The following is a 17,261-nucleotide window of genomic DNA, read 5'->3' on the forward strand; positions in this document are numbered from 1 at the left end:
AGCACCAATCACACCAGCAAACCGCCCAAACACCACCAAACCAACACCGCCAACACCTCCCCAATCTCACTAACCCGACAGTAGGCACACACCCCCCAACATAACGTCCACCATGCAACTCACCTCCCTCCTCGGCCTCGCCGCCCTCCTCGCCACCACCGCCCTCTCCGCCCCTATCGACCGCCGCTCCACGACACAACAAAACCCCGTCGTCCCCGACATCGGCAGCAGCAGCACCACCGCCATGGCCCACCGCCGATCCCCCGCCTCCCCCCACCCCAACGCCGAGCTGACGCACTACACGCCGGGCCTGGGCGCGTGCGGTATCACCAGCGGGCCCGGCGAGCTGGTGGCCGCCATGCCGCACGCCCTGTTCGACGCCAAGACGCCCGCCGGGAACCCCAACAAGAACCCGCTGTGCGGGAGGAAGCTGAGGGTCCGGGGGCCCGACGGCAAGCGCGAGGTCGTCGTCACGGTGGCGGACCGCTGCCCGGCCTGCGTCGGCAACTCGCTCGACCTGAGCGAGCCCGCCTTTGCCGCGCTCGCCGACCTGGGCGTCGGCAGGATCAAGGGCGCCTCGTGGACCATGCTCGGGCAGGCGTGAGTACTTTGGTCGCCCCTTTTCTTCTACATCCTCCTCCGCTTCTTCTTATTCTCTTGTCCTTTTTGACTGTGTTACATATATCCATTTCTTCTTGTCACTGGCTCCCACATATCTCCCCTCCCCTGGGGCTTGTTGGTCCGTCGTAGGGTTACCCTCGTCTTGTTTAGCGTTCCGGAGAAAATATAAATCCATGTATTCAAATCTTACCCCTTGTCATCGTGAATGCTACGTCCTGTGAATGTACCGAATGCCTTGTATATTCAAGCACCATCACCACCACCACCACCATCACGAGAGTTTCGATTCTATGGGCTTCTCCAACCGGATCAAACAAAGTTAATGTATACACAGTGGTGTAATTGTATGTGTCGAATCCTCGACAATGCTCATAAGGCTGTACCAATACAGAAGGAATTACAACGTAACGAAAAGAAACCATCATGTAAGAAGCCACGCCTCATATAACACCCTCCTATGTTGGACCCTGGAGTCCATCTAATCGTTGCTGTGAAAGAACCCGAAAATAAAAGATACTATTATTCCCCCATCAATGCCATGCACGCTTTTAAACCCTCAAACCAGCGGAGCAGACCTCTTGCCAGGGGTGGCCTTGGCCGGGTCTCGGTAGAAGAGGTTCATGCGCACGCCGGCGCCGCACTTTGTCTTGCCCGTCGCATCGCCGGGGCAGTTGAACGAGCACTGAGACTCGCTGACGTTTGCTCCAGGGGTGCCGCCGCCGTTGCCCTTGAAGTTGACCACGTCGCCACACCAGCACTCGCGGCCGTACTCGATACCGGCGAACTTGAACATCCAGCAGGCCTGGAGGCACTTGTCTTGCGTCATGTCGGCAAGGTTGGCAATCTGCTTGGCGAACAGGCGGCCCGAGGACGGCTCCGACACGCACCCGTAGTAGCTGAAGTTGGAGTTGCCAGGGTAGAGCGGCGGGGTGACGGTGCTGCTGGGGGTAGCCGACGAGGTGGTCGAAGTTGAGCTTGTGCTCGATGTAGAGCTGGAGGAAATGGAGCTAGAGGTTGTCGAGGCGCTCGTCGACGAAGCAGTCGATGTTGAACTTGTGCTCGATGTTGAGCTCGAGGTTGTCGAGCCCGAGGTGACCGAGGGGCTCGTTGATGAAGTAGTCGATGCTAAACTTGTGCTTGATGCTGAGCTTGAGCTCGATGTAGAGCTTGAAGATGTTGAGCTCGAGGTTGCCGTCGACGAAGCCGAGGAGCTCGTCGACGAAGTCGAGGTGGTGGCGTCAGATGTGCTGGAAGAGGACGAGGTAGCGCTAGTCGTGGTGCTTGCGGTCGAATCGCTAGCGGTAGAGCTAGTGCTGGTGGAAGTAGTGCTCGACGAGACGTCAGTAGTGGACGTGGAGCTGGTCGACGACACGTCACTGGTCGAGCTAGCGCTAGCACTTGTGCTGGTGGAGGCACCAGTGCTGCTAGAGGTGCTGGTCGAGGAGTCGGTGGCGGTAGAGGCCGCCGTGCTGGTTAAAGTGTTGCTCGTCGAGCTGTCGGTCGAAATGCTGGAGGACGAGGTTGGGGTGGCGCTGGTCGATGAGGTGGAGGAGCCAGTGGTGGTGCTTGACAGGTCGGTGGTGACAGCACTCAGCGACGAGGTCGTGTCCGTGCTGGTCGTCGACAAGGCTGTAGACGACGAGCTGGTCGAGGTCGTTGCAGAAGATGCGGTAGAGCTGCTAGATGTGCTGGAAGCACTGGTGCTAGAGGAGTTGGAGATGGGAAGGGTGGTCTCCAGCTGGTAGACCTGGTTCCGAGCCCCAGCACCGCAGTACTCGGTCTGGTTGTCACGGCAGAGGCTGTTGCACTGACTGTCTGCGACGAGGCCGACGCCAGGGGACTGCGTAAACTCGTTGTTTCCGCACCAACACTCGCCGAAGTACTGGAGAGCGATGTACTTGAACCCTTTGGCCTTGCAGGTGGAGACACATCCGGCAACCGTGCGCACGTCGCCGGTATTGCCGCTGGATAGAGAGCGACCGCCGGGTGTCTCGGAATAGCAGCCAATGTACTTGTATCCGTTGACACCAGAGTTGATGTACGGACCACCCGGGTTGACAGGCGTGTTGGTTGGCGACGAGACTGCGCTGGTGGTAGTCGACGGGTTCGCAGGAGGGTTTGGCGGGATGGTCGTGTTGGTCGCCCACATGGACAGATGAGCGTTGCCGGCGCCGTCGTTCACTCCGTTGCCGCCACACATCTGGCCAATGTCGCCAGAGCAGTCAAAGTTGCAGTTGCCCTCGAGCACTTTCAGCTTGGGAATGGTGGGACCACCCCAGCACTCGCGGTGGTACTGGATACCGCAGTAGGCGTAGTTCTTGGTAGCGCAGAGCTGCAGGCACATATTGGAAGTCATGGCGTTGTCGGCACCAAGCTGCTGGGCGAGCTGGCGGCTGGGATTGTTCTCACGGAAGCAGCCAATATAGCGATAGACGCCTTGGCTGTCGGAGTTGAGCGGTCCACCCTGCTGGGCAATGGCCTTGCAGTCGAAGGGGACATCCACTTTTCCGAGCGAGAGGTCGTTAAAGTTGAAAGTCCAGGCGACCTTACCAGTGTAAGAGTCGGTGTTCCACTGCGCCTTGGGCGGGGCGCAGAACATGTTGGCCTCGGAGACCTCTCCAGGGTCGAGGCTGATACCTTCACCCAGCTCCGACGCGGTCCTGGTCGAAATGATTCCACCGACACCAAACGGAGGCTTCGAGATGGTGATGCGCAACGGAAGAGAGCCAGGAGGCGCGCCGTTGCGGAGACGCAGCTTCAGGCCCTTCTCCGTGTTCTGCAGAACATTGCCAAACGTAAGAGATGAGGTCTTGTCCCAGGTGACCCAGCCGGATCCGTCGGCCTTCTCCCACTCCAGGACAGCGACGGGCGCGGCGCCGGTGCTAGCAGTGACACTGATGACGGCGTTTCCGCCGCTGGTGGTCATGACGCAGTAGGCAGTGAAGTTTCCGATTTCAGTGGGGTCAAAGATGACCGACACGGCCTGCTGCGACTCCGGGTCCATCGATGTCGACGGGAGGTTTGAAAAGGTAAAGTGGCCGATCTTGCTGGTGCCAGCAGTCCCCGCAGTGTCGTTGCTGCCAGTCTGGCCCGGCGTGGTGGTTGGATCGACGAAGGGGCCCTGGGGTCCAACAAGCGAGAACTGCGTGCTCTGGATAGCAAGAGCAGCCTTGCCCAGGTTGGAAATGATGACGCTCTGAGACGTAGGTCCAGCGCCGAGCGGAACCTGAGAGAAGATGATATTGCTGGGCTGAACGAACAGCAGCGGACCTGAGCTTTCAGCGGTGCCGCTCACACGGACTGACGTGGTCTTGCTATAACCGCCGGCGCTGTTGGTAGTGCCAAGCACAACGGTGCCGGTCGAGTCTCCAACCTTGGTTGCCTTGTAGTGAACCTTGAAGGTGAACTTGTCGCCGGCCGCCACGGTGGCAGGGAGCTGCGGCACACCGACGACAGAGTACTCGGTGGAGCTGAGGGTTGCGCTGTTGACAGTGGTGGCAATCTTGGCCTCACAGGTGATGGTCTTCTCGGGAGCCTCAACGCCGACATCGATCTTGCCAAAAGACCCCGCACCCGTGCAGTTGAGCGGCGAGCTAGTTGGGGCACCATAGGCAGTGATGGTACCCTGGCTGGGGACGTACAGGATACCGTTGCCAAGGACAGCGCGGGTGAACTTCTTGATGTCGTTGAGCTTGAAACCCTTGATGAGCTTCAGCTTGCCGTCCGGTCCGGGGATGGCCTCGTGGACCTTGATGGACGCGCCCGAGGGGAAGTCGCTTCGCACGTCAGTAGTCCAGAGCAGACCCGTTCCGGGCTGCCCGTTGAGCGAGGTGACAGTGCCGTGGCTGATACCGAGGATACCACCGTTCCTCTCGGGAGTCTCGCCAACCTTGGCGAACGAGGGGACCCCGTTGGAGCAGGTGAACTTGATGACGGTGGTGGGGTTATTGATGACAGGGATGTAGATGTAGCCGCCCTCGCCGGGGTAAACACCAGCACCAGCGTAGACCGAGTTCAGCTGCAGGATCTTGCCGAGAATCCGGTCGCGCGAGCCTTTGGGCTGGGGGAAGGGAGTCTTGGTGCGGTAACCACCAAGGTCATCCAGGTTCAGGAAGTAGGTCCAGCCCGTCTTGCCGGTGACGACACCGATACGGCGGACGCTCCCGCAAGAAAACTGCGAGGGAAGAAGCTCGAAGGGGCTCGTACCAAGATCGTTGTCGGCGCCGTCGAGCTCCTCCTTCTCCTCGGGCATGAAAAAGTCGACCACATTGAGCTTGCCATCCTCCAAAATGGTGTGGTGGACCACAGCCTCATCGAGCGCGGTAGGCGGGCTGCGGCCACTGACGGGGATGTCGTGAAGCTGTGAGGCATAGCCGTTGCCGGTGGCGTAGAACATTGAGCCCTTGTCGTCAGAAGCCAGGCCACCGCCAGACATCCAAATGCCAGCACCCTTAGTTGGGCTGCGCACATCTTGACCCAGCGTCGCAAAGTGCTCCACGAGCTTTCCAGATGTCTTGTCGAACCCGATGATGCGGCCGGTGAAGTTGTAGAGCACGCAGTGGGAGCCAAAGGCAACGTAAACGAACTGACTCCCTGCCGGATGCAGCATTCCGGGCCGCTGGTTGTGCATGCCGCCGTTGAAGGGGCGGCCGACGTTGTTGCGCGCATCCTGACCCTCGAAGTTGATGGGAAAGTTTGGCCGCGACTCCAGCGTGTTGACATCGAGAGCGTGGATGTTGTACCGGCCGCTGGGGCGACCCTGAGGCTCGTACAGCCGGGACTGGTCCGAGTAGGTCTTGGCCGCGATGTACAAGGTGTCGGTGGCAGGGTCGATGACACCAGTACCGATGATACCAACATGAGGACTAATGTCGTAGCAGAATCTGGAGATGGGGGAGAGGTTAGCCATGTTGCACTGCGACTCACACCCGACTCCGAAATTAACCTGAACCGCGGCTTCACGACGGCCGAGACCTCAACGGCTACGGAAACTACCAACGTCTGCGGGGTGCGAGACAAGGTGGCCAATTTCGCGTCACACCACATCAGTATCATGCCGTGTCCAACAACTTACCCGAGACCGGTCGTGTTCAGGTCCCTCGAAAGGAACGGAATGCCCAGGTTCGTCCTCGCGAGAATCTCACCCGTCTTGGCGTCGAGCTTGTACACGTTGTTCTGGGTCGTGGCCAGGTACAGAAACTGCCGTCCGTTCTCGTCGTTGCCGGGGGTGTAGACAAGGGGCATTGAGAAGAACTCCTCCCGCTCTCCGCCGTAATTGCCAGGAAGCTTGATCTGGAAGATCTGGCCGAAGTCGCTGCTTGCGACAACCGCGGGATCCATGTTCTTGTTCCTACCGATGAGGTTAGATTCCGGTGTTAGCCACTGGTCGCTCACTTCCTCGCACGGTACCGTCCACTATAGGTCCGGCGCAGGACTTTCTGTCTCGTCGTTTTTGGCGCGCAAACTAGGAGCAGGCGGCGCTGCCCAGGACAGAGGCAAAATACGGTTGCGGAAAACGTACGGCTGGTATCCGGCCCTCGAGTTGTCACCACCCCATGTGATGGTGTCAGTAGATGCGAGGCAGCTACCGAGGCTGAGCACCATGGACATGGCGCCCAGCACTCGGAGAAAGCCCCGCGCCGCCATGGTGGCGGGCTGGTGATCTCCGGTGCGGTTGGAGACGGGTCTGCTTGGACAAGCTCGCGATGATCGATTTCGCGAGGCTGGGCCCTCTTGCGCAGCTACGGCTCGGTTCAGGAAGTGAATCCCACGAGCCTATTAATCTTCCGGGTCTGCTTCTGCCGGGTCACGGAAGAAGACAGTCGGGTATCGAGCGAGCGGCAGGGACCGCGATGGCGACAGTGCCCTATGAAAAGAGTGTGGGAACAGACCAGTAAAAGAGTGACTGGATTAAAAGAATGGTCTAGAGGTCTTAACGAAAGTCGGTGCCGTGACGCGGAGCCAAGCGGCAGGAAGGTTGCAGTGCAGACCTTGAGGAGGGTCCAGACGGAGGGGCGGACAGGTGAGGTCCAAAAGGCGCGATCTTCCACTTCATAAATGAGGCCCGCGGCCGGGTAAAGAGTCCGGACACGACCCCCCTGGAGGCGTGGTGTGGGTTCTCGTTCTGGCTCGCCGACCTGGCCGGGCCCGGGATGGCATACCGCCAAGCTGAACGCTAGGCCACAACACGAAGGTCAAGCTTGACCCCCTGCAATCAGGCATTAGAAATTATTGCAGGGGCTGGCGCAGGCGGGCGCGGGTGGAGGTGGAAGCAGAAAAAGAAAAAAAGGAGCTGATTTCCCCAAGAGGGATCCGCGCAAGCGTGTCCACCATGCTAGGGCGCACCCGGGATGGGCAGCCCCTGGCCCTGTTCTTGCGCCATTGGGGTGGGATGGGGGTGGCACTGGCAAGCGCGTGGGTGGCACGGTGGCCAGCCGGTTTCCAATGGCCAACCGCGCCCGTTCCTTGTCATCAATGATGCGTGTGAGTTGTCGATGCTGTGTTGCGTCCCATCCTGCCGACGACGAATTCCGCAAAACTCGATTCCATCTCGACGCTTGTTGCACGGGACCTTGGCGCGCTGCTTTGTCAGTGGCCTCTGAGAGCGGTCAGTATGCGGGGTCCAGTCTGTCTTGCGCTCCATCATGTAGGAACGCACATACAAAGTCTGCCGTCAAGGCCTGTTCCTGCAGAGCAAGGCAGCCGCCCTGTCGAGAGGACTTGGCACAGCAGTAGGTAACCCATGAGATGATGGCGGGCCGCCTGTTGGTTGCCATGTTGGGCGAACCGGGTGCATCGGCACACTGACCTGAGAAAGAAAAGAAAAGACAGCTTGAGCAAAGCCAACACGCTAGCACGGGTTGGTCCTGGGCCCTGCGCACGTCCCACTCCAGCGTGGCACCAGGGCCGCTTGCTCCTGCCAGGCACGCGGCCTCGATTAGGCTTGGCGGCGTCCCCATTTCAGCTCCATAACCGCATAACCGCAGCGGACAAACAGCGCGATGAAGTCATTGGGCCTGCGGCTGGTGCATGCTACATTTCTCCTCCTCCCCTGCATGAGGCCGACAGCACTCGCCTCCCTCCCTGCGGCTCCGGCTCCGTATCTGCCGGTCTGCCTTGGCCCTGCCGTGACCCGATATCACGCCAGCTCGTATCATGCAATGTCGCGCAGTCGCGTCTCTTAGGGCCAAGTGCCCAGAGGCTGCGAAATGAAGCGACGGCTCCGGCAGCCGAAAGTTTCCTTCCTGCCTAGCACACAGATGCTCTTCCCGAAAGTCGACCATGGCGGAAACTTCCGAAAAATAGCACCGAGAGGCCAGCACCAGGCGATGGATGCCCCGGCTGCCGCGTTGGTGATCCTCGCCCAGTGGGGGTTTGGGTTACCGGAGTGATTCTCGCAGCGTTTGATCAGGATCTTCGATGGGCTCGATAGCGACGAACGTACCCTGACTTGGGTGACACGGTGATTGTGGAGCCAAGAGGGGTCCTGGGCCCTCTTTCAATGCAACCCCAAGCTCAGTCCGAGCAAGCGAGGGCCAAGTCCAATTCAGCAATAACACGTCGCCCTATCCTGTGTCTGCGGGAAGTGGGGGTGATAGGGAGGATGGTAGCACCGTCAGTCCAACCAACATGGCAATACCGGCTAAAAATAAAACCACAAATAGAAATCCATTTCAGTTTCCCATCTGAGCGGCCACAGCACAACCAATGTCGCGGAGCCGGGCTAAGCGTCGAACGAGGTCGAACGGACAGCGCTACTCCCGTACTAGAGCCCACCCCGCTTCGCGGTGACGATTACTATGTATGGCTTGGGTGCTTGGTGCAAATCGGCGGCCAGCTCAGGCCTACCTGATGGTTGCTCTGAAAAAAAATATAGCGGATGGTACCACGGTGATAAGACCCTTTCTTGCCCGACCGGGTAACCGCGGCCGGGTGCTCAAAAGCTTGAAATATCACCAACCAGCTAGACGCCTGTGTGTTGGATGTTGGACGCGCGGACAGCACCACCCTGCTAGCTAACCCCTGCCCCCGCCAATATACACCCTTTCGGGAACCCTCCCCCAACACAGAGTTCCATCGCATTTGCATGGCCTCTGCAAGCATACCAGGTATGAACGAAGCAGTACTATCTCCCTCGGATCATGGATTATTGACAGGCGATTGGGAATTCGGCCCGCAAGGCGAGAGAGAGAGAGAGAGAACCTGCAGGTACAGTTTCGTCTATCAACCCGTGATGCGAGCCATCCGATCTACGGCTCCGGGCAAATTATCAGATGGTGCCAGACACATGCGGCGAAAACGAGGATTGGCGAAAAGCTACCCCCTGTGGTGTTTGCAACACACACTGCAGCCCTGCAGCCACCCGCCGCTGACACCCTGCACATGCCTATCCCTTCAAGTGCCGTTAGGCCCAGGTCGCCCGCATAGGAAGGTGATGGGCAAAGGCACCCCTGCTTGTTGTTGTGACTCGGAGGTACGGATTTGCAGGAGCGCGGTGCGAGTATTGCGAGGCACCACTTTGTAATAATGACTGGTGCTGGTACTTCTATCACGGGCTAGAAAAGGTGCAGGTGGAAGTACCGAAAAAATGAACGTTTTTATTGGCTGAAGCACGCGAGATCAGCGACCGGGGGCTCAACGGCACCCAAAGGGATGCTTGCTCTCGAGCCGGCGCCAGCCACACACACATCCCACATCGTCTTCCGCATCCCGTTCTTGGACGGGCGTCTGTGCTTTCGAACGGAAAAAGAGGCGCTCCCGATCGGAACAGCAGGTCTAGACGAGCCGTTGGTCGAGCGCCTTCCATCGAGCGGGACTTGCATGGGTGATGGTTGACCGCAGACCGTGGATGCCATACCGCTGCCGTACCGCTGCCAATCCACCCGACCAAACTTGCTGCCACTAGTTTGCCTGGCCAAACAGTTAGATCAGCCTATTCTCTAATCTTAACTTCCCGTCGGCCAGGCCCTCGTTGCCAGATATCCTGACCCTCAGCTCCCCTCTTGCTGAGGCTGAGATGCAAGGGATATGGCAGTTTACAAACAGCACAGCGACCAACGATCGCTTTGGGCTTCATCTCCGTCCTCAGCTGTCGACTCCGCCTCTCGGATCACTCTCGACCGCGCGGGTGCCTGTGAGTAGTGTTTGCTTTTCTGCCTCCCTTTGTCACTTCTCACACCGCAGGTGCGCACGGGGTGTTTGGGCGCTGCGCAGGGTGGAGATGATGGCGGCTTCCCGCCACCTACCTCTTGTCGTCCTCCTACACGCTTGCACACCCCCGATCATCCTCAACCATCGGAGCAAACGTACCGGAGCACCTAATCAGCACACCTCGGCTCCACGCCAGGTCACGTCCCTAAAAAAAGAAAAAAGAAGAAAAGTTGGTGTGGACGAACATGGATAATCACTTGTGGCTTGATATAGTCTGGCCGCCGCCGCCGGCCCACCTGCGGCCAGAGTATGTGCGGTGACGACACCATATCGTGTTTATATAACCCCATCGTTCGACACCTGCCCGAAGCGGCTTATCAGTCTTGCTCCCCGGCGGACCCGCGCCGCTCGGCAGAGCTGCCGTCAAATATTGACCCCATGCCGTCCCGATGTGGCAGGGACGGCCGCACATCATCTGCAGGACGCCTCGCCCATCGGGCGAAGATCGGCCGCGCGCTCAACACCGTCCCGAACGGTCTGGAACGCTGATGCCAAGTATTTTTCGATATCTAAGAGCAAGAACCCAGTGCCGCGCAAATATGATCGTCAAGACACGTCGCCAAGCCCAAGCTATCTATCAGTATGTCGAATACTAGGCAGCTGGAAACACTGCCGACGTCGCCCCGAAATGACCAGCTGTGTCGTGCTGTGTGTGCTCGGGCTCTCGTGGCCTGACCTGAACAGGGAGGGAGCCTCCCGGCCACAGCCGTTCAAGAAATGTCACGCCACGCAGGTTCCCTTGCGGCACCTATCCCTGGCGTGTCCATTTTTCGGGATCTTGGCACCCGTAAGAGGCTGGCTGTGTTTTCAGGTCCCAAGCTGTCGGAGGCGAGACCCGACAGTTCTTCCCGCCCGCCCGCGCCCCCCCAAAATTGTGGTGTTTCGGGCGGCAGGTGCAAGGGATGGGGAGCTGGCCACGGAAATGTGATATCATGACATACGCGCACGCGCCAGTTGCGGTGAAGCCGAGCGTGCAAGAGTTATTGACCTGACGCGCGGTAAGCGTCCCCGCTAATCTTGCGTGCCCCCTGGACATACATACACAAAAGGCAAATTCGGCATCGACCAACCGCCGCGGGCGTCCGCGGCTGGCACCTGTGCTGTCGCTGCTTGAGTCACGCCAGCCCTGTCGACGGGGATCTCTTCACGAGGCCCCAATTGCCGCTCCTGGTCCCAAAAGGTCTTGGCATAGTAGACTTTTGCTTTGCAGCAATCATCTCCGGTCAACCAAAGCTCGAGTGGATAGAAGCCTTTACCCGACAACTGCAGACTGCGATAAGAAAGTGCGTGACAGGCTCCTTACAGAACCGAGAAGGCCATAACATCCATCTGTAGATCGGGCAATGGTGGAAACCCGGTCCCTGTATCCGCAAGAGGACGCTGTATTCTCGAAATGTGGCACCGAGTTGTTTGGTCTCGTTGCGTCTCGACTTCGTTCTGCTCAGGGGTCTTTGTTGAAAAGGCTCGTCTTTGGTATGGAAGTAATCTGGGCCTGGGTATAAAAAAAAACTTGCTCCGATGTACCTAGGTGCATGCCTATCTAGTGAATATTTGTCTATTACTAGCATCCAAGGAAGATACCGGGTACATACAGAGCTACAGCTTGGTCTGTGACCTCGGCTTGTCAATACAGCAATACTTTCCGCCCAGATAGTCGACTCTATGGCTTCGTTATGCCGAGACTCGAGATCTGAGTGAGACCTTCGGGGTCGCTTATGCTGGTTGCAAGTCATCCGATGGCCCCATCCGGCTCCAAGACAAGAAGCACCGATTACAGGGAGAGCCGCATTGTAAATAAACAGCTCCCAATCTTGGCTAGAGAGAGCGGTGAATCACATGTGTTTAGACAACCTTGCGTAGTTATTTGATGATGGCCTCGCCTGGCCCGGGTGGCAGGTACCACTGCCCAGACACGATGTTGGCATGAAGAGGGGTCAGGACGAGGCGGGAGCCATGTGCGGCCCGTCTCATTGCTCGCATACGGCGGAAACATTGCGGGCCCGGGCTTTTGTTTCTCGCTGGGAAGGCGCGGCAAGCGAAGCTTTGGGCATGATGACCCTCTCGCCGGTTGTGTGCCTTGACAAAGCAGACGGCGACGGCATGACCACGCGACGAGGCGTACCTAATTACGCTGAGGTATGGCTCATGACATTTAGTGATGCTATCACTAATCATTGCGAAAATAAACACATAAGCGTTTATGGTTGATGTTGCTGATGATTTGAGTTATGAAAGATGGCAAACAAATGCCCTGACACCGCATTGTTGAGCATGGCCAGCGCGAGGACCCGGACAGGGCACCGCGTGACCTCGTCGTACCAGCACAACCGGTGCAAATGTAACAGGAAACGAGTAGAATGCAGAGGCAGGTGCAGTCGGTACTTTGTGTCTTTGGCCTTTTGTTGTCACTTCTATTTCCGGCTCGGACTCGGGGTCTGAAAGAGGCACAAGCCCTCGTCAGCATTACCGCTGATATTCCCGAAGGGGGTGCTATGTCTCACCGCCCATTTTCGCTTCCACTTTCCTTTTCCTTTTGCCCGACGAGTTTCCCAGCGCTCTACATGCAAGTAATCATATTGAGTCACCCTCTACTATTTCCGTCTCCGGCTCCAAGACGCTTTTTAACATCAACGGTGGCACATCATTGCTGAGAGCCGTCCCTTTCCCAAACTTGGCCCGCAGCCTTTCCTTCACCCTCTGGATGGCAGACCCGAGTCCCAGCTCGGGGCCCTCGTCGGCCGCGACGAACCTGCGCACCAGGATGTTGAACATGCCACCGAACGCGAGCGCGATGCACGTTGACGTGAAAATGATGACGTTGTAGGGCATGCTGAAATCAGGCGTCGGGAGGCTGAGCAGCAGCGGCGCGGTCCTCAGGTTAGCCCTCCACTTGCTGCTTCCCTTGGTTATGGCCGAGTGTGTCGTGTTCCTGCCGCCCTTGAGGATGGTAATGACGGCTGAGGCGGCGTCGAAGCCGCGATTCGCGTCGGGCGGGTACTCGGTGTAGCGCAGGATGGACTTCTCAAAGTCGTACGTCAGGAACATGGTGGATGCGGGCGGCACGAGCAGGCGGACCTCGAGCTGCGTGCCGCGCACGCGGTCTCGGGCGGGACGGTAGTAGATCTCCTGGATGACCTTTCTGGGCGATGGGTTGTCGGGCCCGCTGCTTGCGACCCGCGCCTGGAGGGTGTGGAGGTAGATGCGCATAAACCATGGGAGCGTCTCCATGTAGACGAACTCGACCTCTGCGTCGGGGCTCGGGTTCGTGAATATGGTCTGCACCCCTCCTCTTTCAGCCCCATGGCCCGTCAAACTGCGCTCCGCGTAGAGGGCAGGGACCTCGGGCTCAACGATACTGGGCACAGACACCTGTTGCTGCTCATCCGGCTGAGGTAGGATTATATCGAATTCGGCGTGGGGTTGTACAGTGAAGCACCGAGAGAGTGGGCCCTTGAACTCGTATATCCCCCCGGAAACATAGACGGTGCGGCTGTCGGGAACGTCGACGCAAACCGGGCGACTGTCCGGGTCGGTGAGTGGGCATGTGCCCTTCATCGTACGGCCGAAGATTTGCGACAGGGTCCAGTCCTGGTGCGCGTTCGAGTCGGCGGGGAAGCAGGTGTCGTCGCCGTGGTAGTCCTTTGAGGTGTCGCACCTGAGCTCGTGCGCGGGGGGAGGTCGGGGAATCGGGTTGTCTGCACAGGGTCATCAGGGGGTCAGTAAGAACCGAACATGGGCTTGGGATTGTTGGACACTTGGTGCATACCCCGCGGCCGCTTGGACCTGTCCATGTCGAGGACCATGTCGATGGTCTGCTCGATTTCCAATACGCACTCTCCGCCCTCGGGGCACACAGGCCGGACGTCGATGGCCATGCTCTGCCAGGACGCGTCAAAGAGCTTGTGGCCGTCCAGCAGCGACGCGATGCCCGCCTTGCCCTTGCAAGGGAGGAGCTTTAGGAAGGGCGTCAGGTTCTCGGTGCAGACCACCTCGCGGGGCAGGGTGCCGTGGAGGAGGTGCATGTTGGCCGCAGCGACGTTGGGGTGGTCGCCCTCGGGGGTGAAGGACATGGCGGGGCGGGTGGTGCGGGTGCCGTCGATGAAGTTGAGCGAGGCGCAGAAGAGGCCGGACAGGGCGTTGGTAAGGGTCAGCCACTTTCGGTCGGCCCTGGCAGCTTTAGTGTCAGTGGCTCGCCGATACGTCTGCAAATCTAGGGGCTGGTACTCACTCCTCGTCCGTCGGGGCCTCAAGCCATGCCCACAGCTCGACGCCGGTGCCGCCTTCGCGGGTGCCATCCCACGGGCGGGTGCCCCAGCTCTCGGCATCCCAGCGGCCGAGGGCGAACCTCAGGTGTAGCTCGCGGGTGCCGGCATGCTGGAGGATCTGGGCGACAGATCTGGGGAAGAAGCGGTAGTTGTGTGCCTCAAAGTCGGCGACGGTGATGTTTGCGCGGAAGTTGAAGCTGGCCAGGAGGGCGGAAAGGGGCAAAGGCCGTAGCACGAGCTGCTCGTGGTACTGCTGCGCCGCGGCCGGCTCGGCGAGCAGAGCCACCAGGAAGATGGCGGACAGGCACGTCGCCGCAAGCCTGCAGAGTGAGCGCATGGTCGTTGTGTGGTCTTGTTCCGCTCCTCGGCTGCGTGGCCGAGTCCGGTGCGAGCTGAGCGTTGGCGAAGGCGAGGTGTCAGCTCTAAGTGTGGGGAAGCAGGGTGGGTCTCCATTGGGCGCTGGTGTCTGGGTCACTTGCTGTACCTTTGTTTGCAGGGCTTGCGTATCATCAGTGCCTCCATGGGCACTGAGCTCTTCAATACAATCGTGTTTAGGAATATGTATGGTTAACATCCCGATCTAAGCACCACTGCCATCTATTTTGCCAGGTTAAACAGTAATTCAGACCCTTGATCCTTTCCCTACTTGGTATTCTCACTCATCCTCGAGGCTAGCTGCAAGTGAGTACAACGACATCAGTTCAGGACGTGGCCAGCAGTTAATGTGGGGCACCCCACTCCGATCCGCAGCAGTCCTCGGGCGCATCAAGAGCTGAAAATCGCGTTGAGAACTCGCGATCCAAACCAGGTACCTCAAGCTGCTTGTAGCGCTGCGGCGGTCCAGACGACCTAACCTACAACTACCACCTACCTACTCGCGGCGCAGAGAAAGGAACTGTCGTCAAAGCTGCAGCAATCCCCAACGAACGCTCTTCATATCGCACATTCAAGGCAACCACATAAACGCTCGCCTTAACCTTTTGCAATCATGGCGGCGGAGCAGCGAAAGCTCCTCGGTAAGATCTATCCTTCCCATCAAATTCATATCACACCCAACCTAGTAAACTGACCAGGCCTCCACGCACAAAGAGCAGCTCATGGGCGGCGGCATCGCAGCCCGCCCGTCCCAGCTCTCCCTTACTGACGCCAAGGTCTGCCGGTCCTACGTCGCCGGCACCTGCCCGCACGATCTCTTCACCAACACCAAGCAGGACCTCGGCCCCTGCCTGCGCGTGCACGCCGAGGCCCTCAAGGTCGAGTACGAGGCGCTGCCGGAAAAAGAGAAGGCGCGGCTGGGGTTTGACTACGACTACATGCGCGATCTGTCAAAGTACATCGACGAGTGCAACCGCAGGATCGACCAGGCGCAAAGGAGACTGGAGAGGACGCCGGATGAGATCCGCCAACACAATGAGCTGGTAAGCCTTGCCGCGCTCCGGTCTCGAACGCTTTCCGGCGTGACTGACACATGCTTCTGATGTCTCCAAACAGCTCCGTACGATCAACGACCTACAATCCTCCATCAACTGCGGCATCACCGAGGTCGAGATCCTGGGCGAGGAGAGCTTGGTTATCCAGTCGCTGGAGGAGTACGTGCGCGTGCGCCAGACCGAGGTGTCCAAAGCCGAGCGGGAGCGGGAGCTCAAGGTGCTTCTCGATACTAGTGGGCCGTCGGGCCACCAAAAGCTCCAGGTCTGCGACGTTTGCGGCGCTTACCTGTCCCGCCTCGACAACGACCGCCGCCTGGCCGACCACTTCTACGGCAAGATGCACCTCGGCTACGCGCAGATGCGCAAGGCCTACGAGGCGTTCCCTAAGGAGCTGCGCCAGCGCGGCGGCCGCGGCGACCGCGGCGAGCGGGGCGGCTACGGGGGTCGCGGCGGCCGCGACGACTACGGCGGGTACGGCCGCGGCGGCCGGGACCGTGACGGCCGTGATCGTGACGATGGTGGAGGGTACGGCGGCGACCGAGGCGGCGGCCGCTTTAGAGATGACGATGGCCCCGGGGGCCGGGATCTAGAGATTATGGTGATGGTGGTTGGAGGGGCGGTCGGGGCTCGCGTTCTGGTGGTGGCGGTGGTGGTGGAGGTCGTGGTGGCCGCCGCGGAAGATGGTGAAAAGACGGATCTCGGCGGCGTATGTATGTGCCGTGTGTCTTATTTGTCTTTTTGAACCATGAGTTTGGTGTTCGGCGTTATGGGGGTGGATGGGAAAACGGCGCAGCGCTTGATACCATTTCACTATATAGGGCATATAGGAAGGAGATTGCCTTTGCCTAGTGCCAGAGGGCCAGATTGAATTCCTCATCAGCCGTTCTTGGGTATATATCTCTGTTCAGAGCCGAGGGCCAGAATAAAGTGCTCCGGGGAAAAGAAGACGCGAGCACGTAGTTGGGTGGCCACAAGGATACATCCTCGACCTCAGGCTGTGATAAATGAAGACTTTCACTCTTGTTGTGGTATCATTGTAATTTTTATTTTACTTCTTTTAATACATCCCATTCCAAGTCCCAGTAGCTGTCCCAGCTGCATCAACCTTTTTTTCTGATGTCACAAAGAAACCAGCCTCCCGAGATTCGCCATTTAGCCTTCATCTCTGCGTCGATCATGACGAGGCTGCGGCGGCCGCCTTGGCTGCAGCGTCAGCCCTGGCCCTCTCGTCCTCGGCCTCGGCCTCGACCTCGTCGTCCCATCGCGCACTAGGAGACATGGGCGAGAACAGCTTGGCCGCGGTCGTCAATGTGTCCTTGACGGAATCGCTGATGGTCGGCGTCTTGGCTATGTTGGTGGACAGGGGCGGGAACTCGACGGTGCTGTTGACGGCGGGCTGCGGTCGGCCGCGCCCCCCGCCGCCGTTCCTATCACCGCGACCGCCGCGCTCTCCGCGCTCTCCACCCCGCTGGCCCCTACCCCTGCCGCCACGGCCACCCCTGCCGCCGCGGCCGCCGTAACCCTCGGGCTCGTCCTCGCCCTGGCTACCGTCCGCCCCGCCGCCCGCGTACCTGCTGTTCTCCAGCCCGCCCAGGCGGCCCGAGTTGAGGCCGCGGGCGCCCCTGACGCCGCCGTTGGCGCCGCCCGCGAAGCGCGGCCTCTCGTCGGCCTGGGGCGCGGCCTCGTGCTCCCAGGCGCCCTCCTTGGCGCCCAGGGCCTGCAGCTTGCGCTCCCT

The 17,261-nt window shown here is 59.3% G+C and overlaps 6 protein-coding genes across 6 annotated transcripts in view; 3 read left to right on the forward strand and 3 right to left on the reverse strand.

Moving 5' to 3' along the window:
• Positions 1 to 112: 112 nt before the first annotated feature.
• Positions 113 to 1,103, forward strand: GGTG_08689 (hypothetical protein; the record flags this gene model as incomplete). Its single annotated transcript, XM_009226531.1, has 2 exons — positions 113 to 600; positions 1,013 to 1,103. 2 exons carry the CDS (start codon positions 113 to 115, stop codon positions 1,101 to 1,103), a joined length of 579 nt encoding a protein of 192 aa, XP_009224795.1.
• Positions 793 to 7,466, reverse strand: GGTG_08690 (hypothetical protein). The gene is made up of 4 exons (XM_009226532.1): positions 7,284 to 7,466; positions 6,143 to 7,219; positions 5,696 to 5,971; positions 793 to 5,504 (listed from the first exon to the last, which is right to left on the reverse strand). Exons 2-4 carry the CDS (start codon positions 6,265 to 6,267, stop codon positions 1,178 to 1,180), a joined length of 4,728 nt encoding a protein of 1,575 aa, XP_009224796.1. The 5' UTR covers positions 6,268 to 7,219; positions 7,284 to 7,466; the 3' UTR covers positions 793 to 1,177.
• Positions 7,467 to 9,648: 2,182 nt separating this feature from the next.
• Positions 9,649 to 10,767, forward strand: GGTG_08691 (hypothetical protein; the record flags this gene model as incomplete). The annotated part of the gene is made up of 3 exons (XM_009226533.1): positions 9,649 to 9,754; positions 10,230 to 10,411; positions 10,516 to 10,767. The coding sequence occupies 3 exons, from the start codon at positions 9,649 to 9,651 to the stop codon at positions 10,765 to 10,767; spliced, it is 540 nt and encodes a 179-aa protein (XP_009224797.1).
• Positions 10,768 to 11,362: 595 nt separating this feature from the next.
• On the reverse strand, positions 11,363 to 14,629 carry GGTG_08692 (GPI transamidase component GPI16). The gene is made up of 4 exons (XM_009226534.1): positions 14,581 to 14,629; positions 14,060 to 14,488; positions 13,598 to 13,998; positions 11,363 to 13,526 (listed from the first exon to the last, which is right to left on the reverse strand). Exons 1-4 carry the CDS (start codon positions 14,616 to 14,618, stop codon positions 12,403 to 12,405), a joined length of 1,992 nt encoding a protein of 663 aa, XP_009224798.1. The 5' UTR covers positions 14,619 to 14,629; the 3' UTR covers positions 11,363 to 12,402.
• A 246-nt stretch (positions 14,630 to 14,875) lies between these two features.
• Positions 14,876 to 16,607, forward strand: GGTG_08693 (hypothetical protein). Its single transcript, XM_009226535.1, has 3 exons — positions 14,876 to 15,112; positions 15,186 to 15,514; positions 15,588 to 16,607. Exons 1-3 carry the CDS (start codon positions 15,085 to 15,087, stop codon positions 16,266 to 16,268), a joined length of 1,038 nt encoding a protein of 345 aa, XP_009224799.1. The 5' UTR covers positions 14,876 to 15,084; the 3' UTR covers positions 16,269 to 16,607.
• Positions 16,539 to 17,261, reverse strand: part of GGTG_08694 (hypothetical protein) — a gene marked incomplete at its 5' end in the record, with an annotated part of 2,343 nt that continues 1,620 nt past the window's right edge. The window contains one exon of the mRNA XM_009226536.1: positions 16,539 to 17,249. Within this exon, the coding sequence (XP_009224800.1) occupies positions 16,701 to 17,249 (549 nt within the window). The 3' untranslated portion in view covers positions 16,539 to 16,700. The remainder of the gene's footprint in view (positions 17,250 to 17,261) is intronic.

Source organism: Gaeumannomyces tritici (genome assembly GCF_000145635.1).
Source record: "Gaeumannomyces tritici R3-111a-1 unplaced genomic scaffold supercont2.4, whole genome shotgun sequence".
Classification (NCBI taxonomy): Eukaryota; Fungi; Ascomycota; class Sordariomycetes; order Magnaporthales; family Magnaporthaceae; genus Gaeumannomyces; species Gaeumannomyces tritici.